Source organism: Annulohypoxylon maeteangense (assembly GCF_022496945.1).
Source record: "Annulohypoxylon maeteangense strain CBS 123835 unplaced genomic scaffold GGS22scaffold_5, whole genome shotgun sequence".
In the NCBI taxonomy this organism is placed as follows: Eukaryota; Fungi; Ascomycota; class Sordariomycetes; order Xylariales; family Hypoxylaceae; genus Annulohypoxylon; species Annulohypoxylon maeteangense.
In genome coordinates this window covers 1,683,166-1,697,440 of record NW_025953252.1, presented here as the reverse complement: position 1 = coordinate 1,697,440, position 14,275 = coordinate 1,683,166, and the positions used below count along the sequence as shown (strand labels likewise).

Here is a 14,275-nt window from a genome sequence, read left to right as displayed (position 1 = left end):
AACTAGTTAAGGGATCAATCTTAAATCACCGGCGCTAGCAGCGCATACATTATAGGGCTAGGCCCTCCGAGTTCTTGGTAGCTGATTGTTCTGCCAAAATTTCGGCACGCAATGAATTTCCCGAGTCGTTCTAATATATCTTATCCCCACAAGTAAAATTTTCATCTATGGCAATAATCAAGTTACGTAAATAATGGTAATTATGGATAGGAGACGAATGATAGGACAACAAAAAGACACAATCTCCAGCAATAACTGAAAAAGAAGTGAATAACCAAAAAAGTAAAGGATGATTTCGTCCAGGCTCGAACTGGAGACCTTCAGTGTGTTAGACTGACGTGATAACCAACTACACCACGAAACCAGAGAGGTATTGGACTTAAGAGCCCCATTTGATGATAGCAGCAAACTTAAAACAAACTATATCTGCTCAAAATGTCTAGTCTCCGATTTTAATAGGGGTTGTGGATATAGGGGTGGATCGCATTCTTATGTCTCTATTGAATGGTCCTTCAGAGGAATTCATCCACTTCGTAAATATCAGGTCGACATTGTTTATATATCCTCACTTTTCTCGTGATATCTTTTCCATTCTGACATAAGTTCCATCTACCATTCTCGAATGCAGGACTACGTAATGTGACGTAGGGCTCGCAGCTGATCTGCCTAGTACCTACCTAGGTACTCGGTACCTCTATATGCCTAACCAATTATTAGATACCTTCTCTTAGTGCCCCTTTACCTTATTGTCGCGACAACAAGACGCCTGTTGAAGTTAATAAAGCTGAGCCCTCTAAACTTTCATATAAATTACCCCCCCTGAGCGATAGTTGTCCTGTGGAGATGATATCCAAAGCACCAATAACTAGCAACGATAGTCGGGTTCCAAGGTTGACTGGCCGCAGCTGACCTTAAAGCGTTAAACATTTATTGGTGCTCGTCGATCAAGCAGTTTAGCGAGCGTGACGCTGACAAGATGAGATTAAGACAGGTACCAGTACCTCCTAGGCACCTAAGCAACTATTCGAGGAGCCTCATTTCTACCTGGGTAGATTTTTATTGTTTTTTAGGCATATTAAACGATTCCTTTTATTTTTTGCGTTCATTCACTCGATCGCATCCTTCATTCTTTTCACACATTAGTACAAGACCACTCTAAACAAACCGCCTCCGACATTTCCCTCAACTCCTTCATTGGCTTGACCAATTTAGCCCCCAATGTCTCAATTACATAAGTTAAACCCCGCGGACTATCAGGTAGCATGGATTGCACCCCTTGAGATCGAGGCTCGGGCTGCTTGGTATATGATGGACAGAGAACATCAAGGCAGATTCGCGTTAGATCGTGGGGACGATTATGTATATCGTGCCGGTAGCATGTGCGGGCTCAACGTTGTCATTGCGACTCTACCAGCTGGTCAAGTATACGGGACTGGCTCAGCGGCTGCGCTTGCCAGCCAAGTAAAGAAATTCTTCCAAAATCTCTGGTTTGGACTTCTTGTGGGTGTTGCCGCTGGCTTGCCTAACCATTCAGAGACCCCGTCACCGCAAGATATCCGCCTCGGTGACGTTCTCGTCGCTCTTCCTACGCCTGACAGTGCGGGGCTTATCGGCTACGATCTAGGCAAGGAGACGGCAGATGGGTTCAAGCTCCTGAAGTCTGGATATGCCCTTGCCAACACGGAAGATGTTATTAGATCTGCCATCGGCTCTCTCATGTTTCTTGCACCCGAAGAAGCAGAACGTTTCTTACCCTTTTACAATGCGATGAAGGATAAGAGACATAGAAAGGGTACATTTAATGATCCTGGCCAACAGAAAGACAACTTCTACAAGAGAGACGAGAGTGGAAAGGAAGAGCTATTAGAGCGAGCACCGCGGCCTGATTCTGAAAGGACGCAAGTATGGTACGGCGCGATAGGTTCGGGTGAAAAGCTCGTGAAAAATGCGAAAATACGGGATGAGCTACGAGATAAATTCAACATCATCGGGCTGGAGATGGAAGCAACGGGCACGATGAATACTATCCGCGTCGGCGTCATCCGAGGCGTGTGCGACTACGGAGATGAGCACAAAAACAAAGAGTGGCAGCCTTACGCGGCAGCTATGGCTGCTGCATATGCTAAAGCGGTCCTGGCTGAAATGGGACATAGTTCAAATACGTCTGATGGAGCAGATCCCCCACCGCTAGTGCATGAGATGCCATCGACAATAAACCCTAACCAGCCAAACAGAAACGGCAAGCCAGGCACATCTTCCAGTTTCGTTGGCCGGGGCATTCAAAATTCGGGTTCTGGGAATGCGTCGTATGGTAATATAACTATTGGTTAGGAAGTCCGGGCTTTGTACCTAGGTAGGTAGCTTGCAACAATACCTACATGGGGCGGTTGGGCTGAAGAGGGGGTTACATTTGTATTGATGCCGTATTACAAGTATCTATACTATTATTTATTTAGTAGTCGGCATAAGCATCCTGATTGTAAAGATACCTGCCCGGGTGTTTACCTGGTAAAGAGATACTTACCTAGTAGGTACCTACATAGGACCTATGTACCTAGGTACTAGGTATTTGGTACTAAGATTATCTAAAGAAGCGCGGCAGCTGGTGATGTAGTTGGCGTCTGAGTTGACAGGTGTGTACCGCAGCCGACAGGTATGGTGGCGGCCTATCATATAAGAGCCCCTTCCGAAGTATATTCGTTGTTCATTCTTAAGTTCGTAGCATTCATGTCTCTTCTTTCCATGACAAACAACAACAAATGTGCGGTGGCAACCTGTCGCCAGCAATAGCATGACAGACCATCCTCCTCAACGCCATGATTTCCGTGGAACTGGTATCCAACACTCGGGTCCAGGTAATTTCCACGCAGGCAATGTGACTATCCGTAAGTAGATAACGAACGAGTGTCGACTCTAGCCTCCATCACTGATACACGAACCAGATTCTCGACGTGATCAGTGCATCGCTGACTTGCGGACGACTGACCCCCGCCACGATAAGAAACGTATCGAAGAAGCTAAAGGTGGCATACTACGAGACTCGTACTGTTGGATTCTTGGCCACGATAGTTTCCTACGATGGCGAGACGATACCGACTGCCACCTTCTCTGGATCAAAGGCGATCCGGGCAAGGGCAAGACCATGTTGCTCTGTGGCATCATAGACGAGATGAAAGACCAGTTTGCCAATAAGACTTATGTTTTGTCCTTCTTCTTCTGCCAAGCTACCGATAAACGACTCAATAATGCAATCGGCGTACTTCGCGGTCTAATTTACCTCCTCATCGACCAAGAACGATCTCTTCTAGTATCCCATGTAAAGGATAAATATGAGCATGCGGGCAAGTCGTTGTTTGAGGACGCCAATGCCTGGTTTGCATTGTCTGAGATGTTCACCAACATCATACAAGACCCTAGGCTTCCTAATATTATCCTGGTCGTCGATGCCCTGGACGAATGCGAAACAGATCTCTACAAACTCCTTGACCTGATCATGAAGACTCCGCCAAGATCCCATGTTAAATGGCTCTTGTCGAGCCGTAACATACCCGATATTGAGCTGAAATTACAACCTGATCAATCTCAGGAAAGACTAAGCCTTGAATTGAAAAGCAACGCTGATCAAGTTTCTTGTGCCGTCAACACCTACATTGATAATCGTATTTTGGAGATACCGGGAATACAAAATGACCCGGCTCTTCGAACTGCTGTCTGCGACGAAATCCGTCGTAAGGCGGATAACACGTTTCTTTGGGTTGGGTTGGTTATTCAAGAGCTTAAACAAGCGAGCCACTTTGAAATCAAAGACATCATCGATGAAGTTCCTTTCGGGCTACTAGAGTTATATGGGCGAATGATACGACAAATCCAAAATCTGAAGCGGAAAAAAAGGGCATATTGTTTTCAAATACTTTCAACGGTCGTAACCACATATCGCCCACTCTGTTTGGAAGAACTTGTTGCTTTCTCCGATCTACCTGAAGGACCATTGAGGATGGAAGATGTCAAAGACATCGTAAAGTTATGTGGTTCTTTCATTGCAATACAAGAAGGTGTCGTCTTCATTATTCACCAGTCGGCTCAAGATTTCCTCAGACAAAACTCGAAAGATGCCATATTTCCTGATAGTGTGGAATATGTCCATTACAACATATTCTCAAGATCCCTCCAAATTATGTCGCGAACACTTCAACGAAACATATACAATCTACGCGATTGGGGAATACCTCCCGATCTTATCGAGCCACCAAAGCCAGATCCATTAACCGCTGTGCGTTACCCTTGCATCTACTGGTTTGACCACTTGGCTGAGTCCCAATCCCAAAGAGAGTTACATATCAACGATCTCCAAGATAACGGTATCCTCGACGTGTTTCTAAGAAGTCACTTCCTCCACTGGCTTGAGGCCCTTAGTATCCTCGAACATATCCCGAAAGGTACCTCCGCAATGATAATGCTATGTGATCTATTGCAGGTAAGTACCCACTTACTCAATCATGAAATATACCTCGGTATATTAGTTTTATTTATTTACAATTTTGTGTACAGAACACGACCAGTCAACTTCGCAAGTTTGTCAAAGATGCAACTCGATTCATTCGATATCATAAGCCAACTATTAAAAGCAGTCCACTTCAGGTATATGGGTCAGCGCTTGTCTTTAGCCCGTCGCAGAGTATAATCCGACGTCACTTCCAGCACGAAGAGCCGCGATGGTTAGCTTTAAAGCCGGCCGTAGACAGCCATTGGGGCGCATACACAGCGAGTTTCTCCCTTACGGGTCCTGTTGATTCGGTCGTATTCTCGCCTGATGGGAAACGGCTAGTAGTAGGAGTATACCTTAACGCATCTATAAGGGATGTAGCAGCAGGCGAAAGTGTGGCTACGTTTGGGAACTCTTTGATCCTGTCACTAGCCTTCTCACCCAACGGGCAACAGTTAGTAACAGGTACGACAAGTGGCGAGGTTATCGTATGGGATATAGCAACAGGCGAACGCAAAAAATTCCGAGACGGCGATGATGTCGTCCATTCAGCAAAGTATTACCTGGTTATTTCAGTAACTTTCTCAGCTGACGGGAGACGGTTAGCGGCAGGTTTTCAGGATGGGACAATTAAAGTGTGGGATATAGCAACACACCAATGCACAACAGTCCGCGCAGCCCAACACTACAATTATGGTAATGTTTCAATAACCTTCTCGTCTGCTGGGAGATGGTTAGCGTCGATTTCGAATGATCAGAGGATTGAAATATGGGATATGGAGACGGGCGAATGCACAGCAGTCCAAGACTTTGATTATGAGGTTGCCTCAGTGGCCCTCTCACCAGACGGGGGGCAGTTGGCGTCGAGTTCCACTGATGGGATAATCAATATATGGGATACCGAATCGATGACATGCTTGTCAACGGTCGAGGCTAGTAGCTCGGATCGTTGTCTGTCTATAGCCTTCTCACCCGACGGGAGATGGTTAGCGGCGGGCTTCTATGCTGCAACAATCCATATATGGGATATTAAAACGAGTGACTTGTTATTAACAATCAAAGATCATAACGCACGTGTTACCTCGGTGGCCTTCTCGCCAGACGGAAGTCAACTGGCATCTGGCTCTTATGATTGCACATCTAAGATATGGGATTTGGAAATAATTGAAACATCTATAGCTCCCCAAAAGGCGAAGGGGCTCAGTATGTCGGTTACGTGCGGAGCGATCTCGTCTGACGGGACTTATGTGGCGTTTGGTTCAAACGATGGGTGCATTATGGTATGGGATGTGGCAACGGACTCATGTCTGAGAACATTTAAAGATTCTAACGAACCAATTACCGCGATAGCCTTCTCTCCCGACAAGACGTATGTGGCGGCAGGTTCAGGCTATGCGAGTATTTCATTATGGGGTGTGGCAACGGGCTCGTGTCTGAGTACACTTAAAGTTTCTAGTGAGCCAATTACCCCGATATACTCCTCGTTCAACAAGGACTATGCGCCGGTAGTTTTAGGGTATGCAAGATATTCATTATGGGATATGCTAGTAAGATCAAATCTGTACGGAGATATCGATTTTGACCCTGATGCTGGCCAAATTAACGCGATAGCCATCTCACCCGACGAGGCCTGTGTGGCGGCAGGTATCAATGGTGGGCAGAATATAATATGGGATGTGGCAACGAGCTCGCATCTGAAAACACTTCAAGGCCACGATGGCTTGGCTACCGCGATGGCCTTCTCACCAGACAATAGTCGGCTGGTAATCTATCGTTGTACGCGTGATGTCAATTTGTATGAAGTATGGGATGCAGTCACATATAGGCCCATTGAAATATTCAGTACGAGCACACCTTTCAAGAAGATAGTCTTTTCGCCTGACGGGAGGCTGGTAATACCAGACGAGAAAACAAGATCGGATATTACGACAGACCTAGTTGTGCCAGAACTTACGGACAAGTTACCTGAGGGTCTAGAATTAAATAGGGAGTGGCTGAGCTGGAATGGTCAGATGCTGCTTTGGCTGCCTTCTGAATACCAGCCATTCAGGACGGAAGGCGGATATAAAACTATTGTAACGGACGTTTCCCAAACAACCATTGCAGTGTGTTGCAATCATGGGCGGGGTTGGATGTTGAAATTACGAACGGACAGTGATGGCCAGTTGTGCGAAGGGTGAGAAATGATATTGTTATGATTAGCAGTAAGAGCTCAAGTCAGGCGAAACGAGGAGACGAATAATGTTTATATCTCACCAAGAGATTGCTGCAGAGCCTTACTTGACTTGATATAAGAATCGTTCCAGACATCAATGAACTGTCGAAAATACCAGGTAATAAAAGCTGTGGGTCTCAGCCCGGGGGATTGGTACACTAGCTGATGATTCAGCTTTGCTTATTCCCTCCTAAGATGGATGGATGGAATGCATGTATCACTTAGCGATGACGACATGTCTAGTCGGCGTCTCACGGTGTGCGGAGCAAAGACGATACCGGATCGGGCTTCATGGTGGATTTGTCAGCTATTAATATTCTCTCCAACTGAATCCGTCCCGAAGTCCGAAATCAAAGATAAATCTCGAGCAACATCCCCTAATACTGTAGGTCATCCCTAATTAAGTACCTAGTTCGGACAACATTAGAATCAATTTCTGAGCCAAAACAACAAGGGCACAATGACAAATATCAACATCAAAATTGTATCCGACACCGTCTGCCCATGGGTAAGCTCCATTACAATGACCCGACTTGAGTCTCAATGCTAAAAAAACGCCATACATAGTGCTACATAGGCAAGAAGCGAGTAGACAAAGCGATCGACCTCTACCGCAAGGTCTATCCGGGCGCCAAAGATGACACATTCACCATCACCTGGTCGCCGTTCTACCTAGACCCCACCTCACCCAAAGTCGGCGTCCCTATCACAGAGCGCATGGTGCAGCGCTTCGGACCAGAACGGCTCGCCGCCCTCCAACGCCGACTAACGACGATAGGCCGCGAGGAGAGCATCGACTTCAGTTTCAGGGGCAAGGTCGGCAACACGCGCGACTCGCACCGTCTAATCCAACTCGGTAAGACGAAGGGCAACGAAGTCGAGAACAAGGTCGTGCTGGAGCTGTTCAAGAGCTATTTCGAGAGCGACGGAGATATCACTTCGCATGACACCTTAATCGCCGCAGCTGAGAAGGCGGGCTTGAACAAGGCCGAGGTGAAAGACTGGCTTGACACGGGCAAGGGCGGCAAGGAGGTCGACGAGGAGGTCCAGGAAGCCGTCGCGAAGGATATACACGGGGTACCGCACTTCACGGTACAGGGCAAGTACGAAGTCGACGGTGCGCAGGACGCGCAGGCTTTCTTAGAAGCGTTCGCAAGTGTCAAGGAGGGGAAATAAGATGTCACCAGCTTTAGGTCTGGGTTCGGTCGATGGCGTTAAACCGTGTTGGTTTGGGGTATCATAGTCTTAAAACAATACATGCAGCATTACATGTGCAGCAATCCGTCAATATCTCTGTCAATCGTTTGCAGCCGCTCCTGCAACTCCTTCTTTTTCTTCTCGAGTTCTCGGATCAGCTCTCCCTCTCTTATCAGATCTTCCTCCGTGTAGATCTCTTCCCCATCCTGCGGAGCATCCTGCTCACGCTCCTCCTCTTCGTCGTCGTCGTCCATCCAGTGGTCTTTATTCATCTTTCCAAGCGCCTCGGCTTGCTCGGCTACCTTCGCCTCATAGTATGCTAGCGTGCTCCGACTATGTGCGTACTTCGACCGTTGCGCTGCTATCCGCTCTAGCGCGCCCGGTAGGGGGTACACGCCGCATAGCTTCTCTGCGCCCTTCAACAAGATCTCGACGTCAATGTCGTCTTTCCCGCCGCGTCGCTCGCTACGTCGGATCTGCTCGTGCAAGTCGCCGCCTAGCACGGCTGCTACGGCGGTGTGACGTCGGGGCGCGCCCGCGTTCCGTCCCGTGTTGCTTCCCGATGTGGTGACCTCGCCTGAGGCTACGTTGAATACGGTCTGCCGACGCGAAGATTGCGTTGGCGGCTCCGGGGCTTGTAACGAACTAGCTGGTGGAGGTGGCGGGACGGAGAAGAGCGCCCGTTCGTGAGCTTCGGTGTCGCGGATTAGAGAGGTGATGTCGTCGTTGGCAAGGAGGGCATTGGTGAAGATTTTTGGAGGTGGAAAGCTGTGAGTTATGTTAGATTATATTACATAAAAAATAAAATGTATACCTGGTAATCAAGATACATACGGGAGACTGTCAATTCCTTGACATGATATGGCGATCTGCTCGAAATGCGCCGAGAGGAGCGACATGGTGTAGCTTGTTTATGGTACTCGAAGTTAAATAATTGTGACGAATGAGCACTGAGAGATGCAGAAAACGGTACCTAGTAACGAACTAGAAGATGAAGCTTCCAAGTTCGCTAGTGTTGAATTACCTAAGCTGTTTAATATGTAGGTAAATACTAGGCAATTGAGGTTGAAATTGACTCGCGTCATTGAACTCTATTCTACCTGCCTACTAGGTGCTGTAGTAGTACATTAATAATTCAACCACGGCGACGGTGTTACCTAAGTAACCCCTCTGTCACTCTGCCCCTCACACCTTCCACCTTCTTATTGAGAAACCTTAGCCACTCAAACCCCCACTATGTGGCTAGTTAACCTAGGCTAATCATGCTCACTGTATGGATCGTTATCACTCCTTGAGTTCTTGACCGATTTTTCGATTTCCCAATCTTCAACAACGACAAATGAAATTCATTCAGTCTCCATTTTAAGACGGCTTTTCCCACCTTGCATCCCCAATGTCTTGGAATAGACTACCTAAAATAAAGATCCTTGTCTTCTTCATCCGCCAGCCTTAAGCTATCACAATTGCTTGATCTCCAAGTGATTGATTCGATCATAAATCTGCCGTATAGTGCAGATCCTTCGAATGGTATAACCGTCAAATGGTGTCCATATACCATCTATATAACATCTATATACCATTCATCTACCATCCCGTCGGACACCATCCCCCTTCTGCCCAAGTAGGCAGGTCTATATGGGACGAATTCGTGAAACATTCTAGCGGTCATGAAAGAGAAAAGGCGGTATTTGGTATAATACAGAATAGAATATGCCCTATTCTGTTTTCAGCTCACCGCAGCGCCGGGTCGCCACCTGACAGCAGTTTTAAGCATTGCAAAGGTGCGAGGAAAAACGGGGAGATAATAAAATGGTTACGATACATTGGCATTATATTACTTGCAGAAGCTGCAGACTCGGGGTATCCCTGACCTCATCAACAGCCAAGCAGTGCATTTTTCCCATCTCCACTACGCTGCGTCTCTTCTCTCTTCTTTCCTTCCCGCAGCTCACCTCGCTCGAATCATTGGGCACGATTTCTATGAGCGCTGCTACCTGACCCCCTTGTCAATCTTTTTTTTTTTTACCTTCCTTCGTACAACCTATCGTGGATCCTCGTCGACCCGTCGACCCTCGCTCAAAGCCCTGATACGTCTTCAGGGCTCCTACTTTTTTTATTACCTAGCAACCTACCTAGGTATGCTGGGTGTGCTAAGTATGCAGTGTAGAGGTATGCTAAGCATCTGTTAACCAGTGTTAACCAGTGTTAATAGTCTGATGAGCCGATGGTTTAATTTTCGGTCAGCGTCCAGGTTTTAACAGGACCGGCTGAACAGCTCAGTTATACATGACTACCGCCCATGGATCTCATGAGCAGATGGGGTAGGCCAAGATTGTCTGACTGAACATCCTGTCACAACGTCAGTTTGCTGCCATCTCCAGACTCGTCGTTTTTTCTTCAACCATTATATGCCTCATGCCGCCCACTGAATACATGTCGCATTTTCTCTGGACGCGCTATGCCTCCCACGAAAAGTAGCCAGGGAGTCCCGGGACCGTTGGTGCCCAAGCCGCATTCTCTGCGAGATCCTCCGCCATAGGCTGGCTCATAGGCTGGTAGACGAGAAGCTAGACCCGTTTCTTTTGCTCCTCTACTCCTCTACTCCTCTCCATGCTCCTCTCTGCCCTCTGCCCTGCCTTGCCCGGGAGTCCGCAACCTTAGCCTGCTCATGTATACTTCCTTTATGTATACCGCATACCGCATACCCTCATGTTCACAATCCGTATTATCATTCCAAGGTTATTATTACATGGATTACAGGCTTCTATATTTGCCTTACACTATAAGACTGTTGGTAGGCCCGCCCCCAAATACACACCTTCCCCCTCTCGGTTTCTGCACATGAGATTTCTCTTCTCATACGCAGTAAGCTCCGACAGCAGGAATACACGCCGTTCACTATTTCTCCCCATCCGGAATAAATTCCCAACTTTCAAAAGTTTTCTACTTGCATATTATTTTTTTTTCCCTGGGTTCGTCAAGCCCTCCGACCCAGGCGACCTTGTTGGAGATCCACACAACTCCAGAGGGTTTTTATTTTATTTTTATCTTATTTTGCGCTACACAGATATTTCGAGCAATTCTAGCCGGGGAGGATACTTCTGTTTCCCTTGTCTCTGTCGGTGGTGCATTGTTCGTGCATTGCTTCTGTTAGCAGCAACATCTTCCCTCGCGGGTAGGAAGTAAATTATTTAAGACGGCGATTCACTACCGACAGTCTCGCCACGTCTTTCTATCCATATCTCTCCATATCTCTCCATCTTGAGAGTTACGGCATAGAGTTGCATTTGACCTCCGCGAGACGATTCCAGTCCTATCGCCTTTGTGGAGGAATTGTAGCGGTGTCTGTCCCCCAACCTACCAAAATCCCGAGGATATTAACATGACAAGTTATCGGAGTCCAATAACTTCTCCACGTTGGAGGTTTTTGCTCTGGGTGCTGACACCATAAAAAAATAAAAAAAGTCCCTCGTTCTTCTTTTATCTCCCCCGCGAATCCTACCCCACATTGTGAGATTAAAAGAGGTCAATTGAATCGATAAGATCGCAATTGTCGGGAAGGGATAACATTCCCATAACGAAGCCGATATCATGCGGCCGCATACCCCCTCTCTGGACACCGCTCACGTAGCAGCGGGGCCTACATCACCACCAGAGACTCCCACTACCGGATCTCCTAAGATCAACCGTAAAGCAGCAGCAATCAACGGTCACCTACCGCGGCATTCAAAGTCGCACGGCCACCAACGCCATCCATCTAACATCCGGCCTTTAGGTGGGACTAAATTTAGTTACACTCGTGCGCCTCGGCCTGAAGAAATCTCACCTCGTTCCTCAAATTCTTCATCGGAGGAGTCCGTTTCATCTGCAAGTCCCCCGCAATCGCCACTTTCGGATATACCAAAACTTCGCCACCAACATGTAGAGAAAATTGCCGCCTCAATTCGGATCGAGCAGGCCGCGTTTTCCATTGAGGAATTGAGTGATGACTGTTCCCTCAACAGCGAGGACGATCATCTTCACGTTCTTCGGCCGTACGCCTTCGAGTACGCCAATTCCGAGAGAAGCCGGTCGAGATCCCGGCCTCCGCCGGATATGGACCCGGCTGTCATGACAGGCATCGAGAATCTAAATACTTTCGAAGATTCTGATGCAGATATTGACCGCGATGACGAGGAGTTCGTTCGGCAGCTTCAGAAACGTCGCGAAGAACGCCGTCTGAGGAGGATGAAGTCCGGAAGTCTCAGCAAGCGAACAGTAAGCGAGCGAGGCAGTGATTCCGACAGAGAGGATGTACTGCCCTATTATGAAGGGAACGAAACTGGGCCGACTCGCCGAATGCGGCGAAAAGTTGGTGATCGAATTAGTATTCAATTCACAGGCGCGCTTCCTGAGCGAATTGAGGAGCTCAAGGAGCCGAACAGCGACGATGAAATTATCTTGGATGATGCCGAGATATTCGCAAGAGAGTTACCGTACTGGACTCTAATGGATGTTGACTCTGAATGAGTTCAACCGCATACGTTATGAAAATGGATGGGAGAGAAGCTTCGTGGTAGCTTCGTGGAGCTGACGCTAGAGCGTTGCCGACACACGTGCGGCACGCAATTTACGATTATACGACACTATACAAATACGGCCCAGTCAATAATACATCGACGTCTCCCGTTAATTTACATGGGAGCTAGCTGCCGCGACAGATTTATGATATGATGAATCAGAAAAAAATGAATGGTGATCGGATCATTACAAGATCACGGAGAATATAGGGGGCACAACACGCTTGCATCTTAGCATTATGTATTGGAATTGCTTGCATAGAACATTGGCTACATAGCCTGGGAGACCACTACGGGTGGCTTGACTTATCCTAATATCGGATGAAGGATTTTATTGGGGTTGGTTTCTCATCTCGTTTTAGATACCTCATAGACTTGGACTTGGCAGATCGGTTGGGTACGGCTGCACAACGACGACGACGACATTGGACGACGCAGATGATACGATACGACGATGACGACGATCTTGATGATGTTTGCATAGAAGCGGCCGCTCATAGCGAGCATATGGCTGCATTTTCTTCTTCGAGGATGCTCATGACATATAGACTAGGAGTACGAGGATAACTTGTGGCTTGAATAGATGCATTGGTTTCAGTATTGACATATATGTAAGGTCGTACGTTAGAGCTGTTGACGAAAACTTGGTTCACATACCTTTTACCTGGGTACTGAGGTAACCTCTTAGCTTGAGGACTTGGATGATTTTTATTTACCTATCAATCACAGTGTTTCCTTACCTTCTATGTAGTCTAGGTCATCCCAACCAGGTGCATGAGCAATTACCTAGGTAGTTATTGCCTACTTAACCTAGTACCTGGTTATGAGTTCCAGTGTAACGAGACTATTCACCATTTAATGAGATTAAGAGAAGTAGAGAGGACGCATGTTTTTAGATTAACTACCTAGGTAATAGCCTAGGTAGTTGTATGCTTCATTTTTTAAGATTGTAAGTTCTCTACTAACGACCAGGTACTTATCTAGATTCTGCTTGATAAATCCATCAGAAACAGTTACCTACACAGTTTATTGCATCATGCCCCTAAGACGCAGTCGAAGTAGGTAGACTGTGCAGGTGTATACACTGTATGTACCTAGTATGTATGTACTTAGCTAGGCCACCCCATTCTAATTAACGCGTAGTTTTTTCTAAACCCATAAATATATGGTTTAGTTTTATAAATGTTTAATTATTTGAATATTTATAAAGTTAAACGATTACTCGCATTTAAACGTTATATATTTTCAAACGTTTAGAAGAAGTTCAACGTTTCTTTCAAATAAATGTTTGGCGATAGCTCGAACTATTCCAAGTCCCTGATCTGGTGTGTGTAACCCTTTCAGTAGTACTTTGATCTTGTTGTTTTGATCCAATCCACCTACCTTAAGTCTATATAAGACCTTGATCCCACCCACCTACCTCTAATTCTTCTTCTTCTTCTTCTTCATCTTCAAAACCTCCAAGTCTTTGAACAAGTCTACCCACCCCATGTACACCAGGATCGCCTCCAGGATCTCCAGGATCTCCAGGATCTCCAGCCTATCCGATTTGCCAGTGACTTGAGGCTCAACTGCGGCTCTTGCAGGTAAGTAGGTAGGTAAGTAGGTAGGTAGGTAGAAATCGTAGAAATCGTAGATAGCCTCCTACATACGTAGGAGGCCTCGTAGAAGGCTAGATGATTCAACCTGATCTGGCCCGTTTGCTTGTTGGTTCCAAAGTAAAACACCTATCCGCTAGCTCCTGCAGCTTCCCGTCTAGGTACATCGAAGGCTTCATGTTAAACGTTTAGAATCTCCAAACGTTTGGAATGGAAGTAAACA

The 14,275-nt window shown here is 46.8% G+C and overlaps 5 protein-coding genes and 1 non-coding gene across 6 annotated transcripts; 4 read left to right on the top strand and 2 right to left on the bottom strand.

Annotated features, from left to right (window-relative positions):
- Positions 1-290: 290 nt before the first annotated feature.
- Positions 291-364, bottom strand: GGS22DRAFT_t43. Its single transcript has one exon. It is a non-coding gene; the product is annotated as a tRNA-Val (tRNA).
- A 633-nt stretch (positions 365-997) lies between these two features.
- On the top strand, positions 998-2,492 carry GGS22DRAFT_159036 (Pfs, NACHT and WD domain protein). The gene has a single exon (XM_047960733.1). It carries the CDS (start codon positions 1,219-1,221, stop codon positions 2,329-2,331), a length of 1,113 nt encoding a protein of 370 aa, XP_047820786.1. The 5' UTR covers positions 998-1,218; the 3' UTR covers positions 2,332-2,492.
- Positions 2,493-2,722: 230 nt separating this feature from the next.
- On the top strand, positions 2,723-6,911 carry GGS22DRAFT_119487 (WD40-repeat-containing domain protein). Its single transcript, XM_047958188.1, has 3 exons — positions 2,723-2,885; positions 2,943-4,474; positions 4,549-6,911. The coding sequence occupies exons 1-3, from the start codon at positions 2,792-2,794 to the stop codon at positions 6,661-6,663; spliced, it is 3,741 nt and encodes a 1,246-aa protein (XP_047820785.1). The 5' UTR covers positions 2,723-2,791; the 3' UTR covers positions 6,664-6,911.
- GGS22DRAFT_119492 (DSBA oxidoreductase) lies at positions 6,700-8,043 on the top strand. Its single transcript, XM_047958189.1, has 2 exons — positions 6,700-7,206; positions 7,266-8,043. The coding sequence occupies exons 1-2, from the start codon at positions 7,159-7,161 to the stop codon at positions 7,872-7,874; spliced, it is 657 nt and encodes a 218-aa protein (XP_047820784.1). The 5' UTR covers positions 6,700-7,158; the 3' UTR covers positions 7,875-8,043.
- Positions 7,919-9,000, bottom strand: GGS22DRAFT_119478 (DASH complex, subunit Spc34). Its single transcript, XM_047958187.1, has 2 exons — positions 8,730-9,000; positions 7,919-8,663 (listed from the first exon to the last, which is right to left on the bottom strand). Exons 1-2 carry the CDS (start codon positions 8,792-8,794, stop codon positions 7,964-7,966), a joined length of 765 nt encoding a protein of 254 aa, XP_047820783.1. The 5' UTR covers positions 8,795-9,000; the 3' UTR covers positions 7,919-7,963.
- A 2,284-nt stretch (positions 9,001-11,284) lies between these two features.
- GGS22DRAFT_119468 (uncharacterized protein) lies at positions 11,285-12,590 on the top strand. The gene has a single exon (XM_047958186.1). The coding sequence runs from the start codon at positions 11,487-11,489 to the stop codon at positions 12,402-12,404; it is 918 nt and encodes a 305-aa protein (XP_047820782.1). The 5' UTR covers positions 11,285-11,486; the 3' UTR covers positions 12,405-12,590.
- Positions 12,591-14,275: the final 1,685 nt, after the last annotated feature.

Coding starts and splice junctions, on each gene's coding strand:
- GGS22DRAFT_159036 (XM_047960733.1), top strand. CDS start 1,219: ATGTCTCAATTACATAAGTTAAACCCCGCGGACTATCAGGTAGCATGG.
- GGS22DRAFT_119487 (XM_047958188.1), top strand. CDS start 2,792: ATGACAGACCATCCTCCTCAACGCCATGATTTCCGTGGAACTGGTATC. Junction 2,886..2,942: donor CGCAGGCAATGTGACTATCC/GTAAGTAGATAA, acceptor TACACGAACCAG/ATTCTCGACGTGATCAGTGC. Junction 4,475..4,548: donor TGCTATGTGATCTATTGCAG/GTAAGTACCCAC, acceptor TTTTGTGTACAG/AACACGACCAGTCAACTTCG.
- GGS22DRAFT_119492 (XM_047958189.1), top strand. CDS start 7,159: ATGACAAATATCAACATCAAAATTGTATCCGACACCGTCTGCCCATGG. Junction 7,207..7,265: donor CCGACACCGTCTGCCCATGG/GTAAGCTCCATT, acceptor CGCCATACATAG/TGCTACATAGGCAAGAAGCG.
- GGS22DRAFT_119478 (XM_047958187.1), bottom strand. CDS start 8,794: ATGTCGCTCCTCTCGGCGCATTTCGAGCAGATCGCCATATCATGTCAA. Junction 8,664..8,729: donor CAAGGAATTGACAGTCTCCC/GTATGTATCTTG, acceptor CATAACTCACAG/CTTTCCACCTCCAAAAATCT.
- GGS22DRAFT_119468 (XM_047958186.1), top strand. CDS start 11,487: ATGCGGCCGCATACCCCCTCTCTGGACACCGCTCACGTAGCAGCGGGG.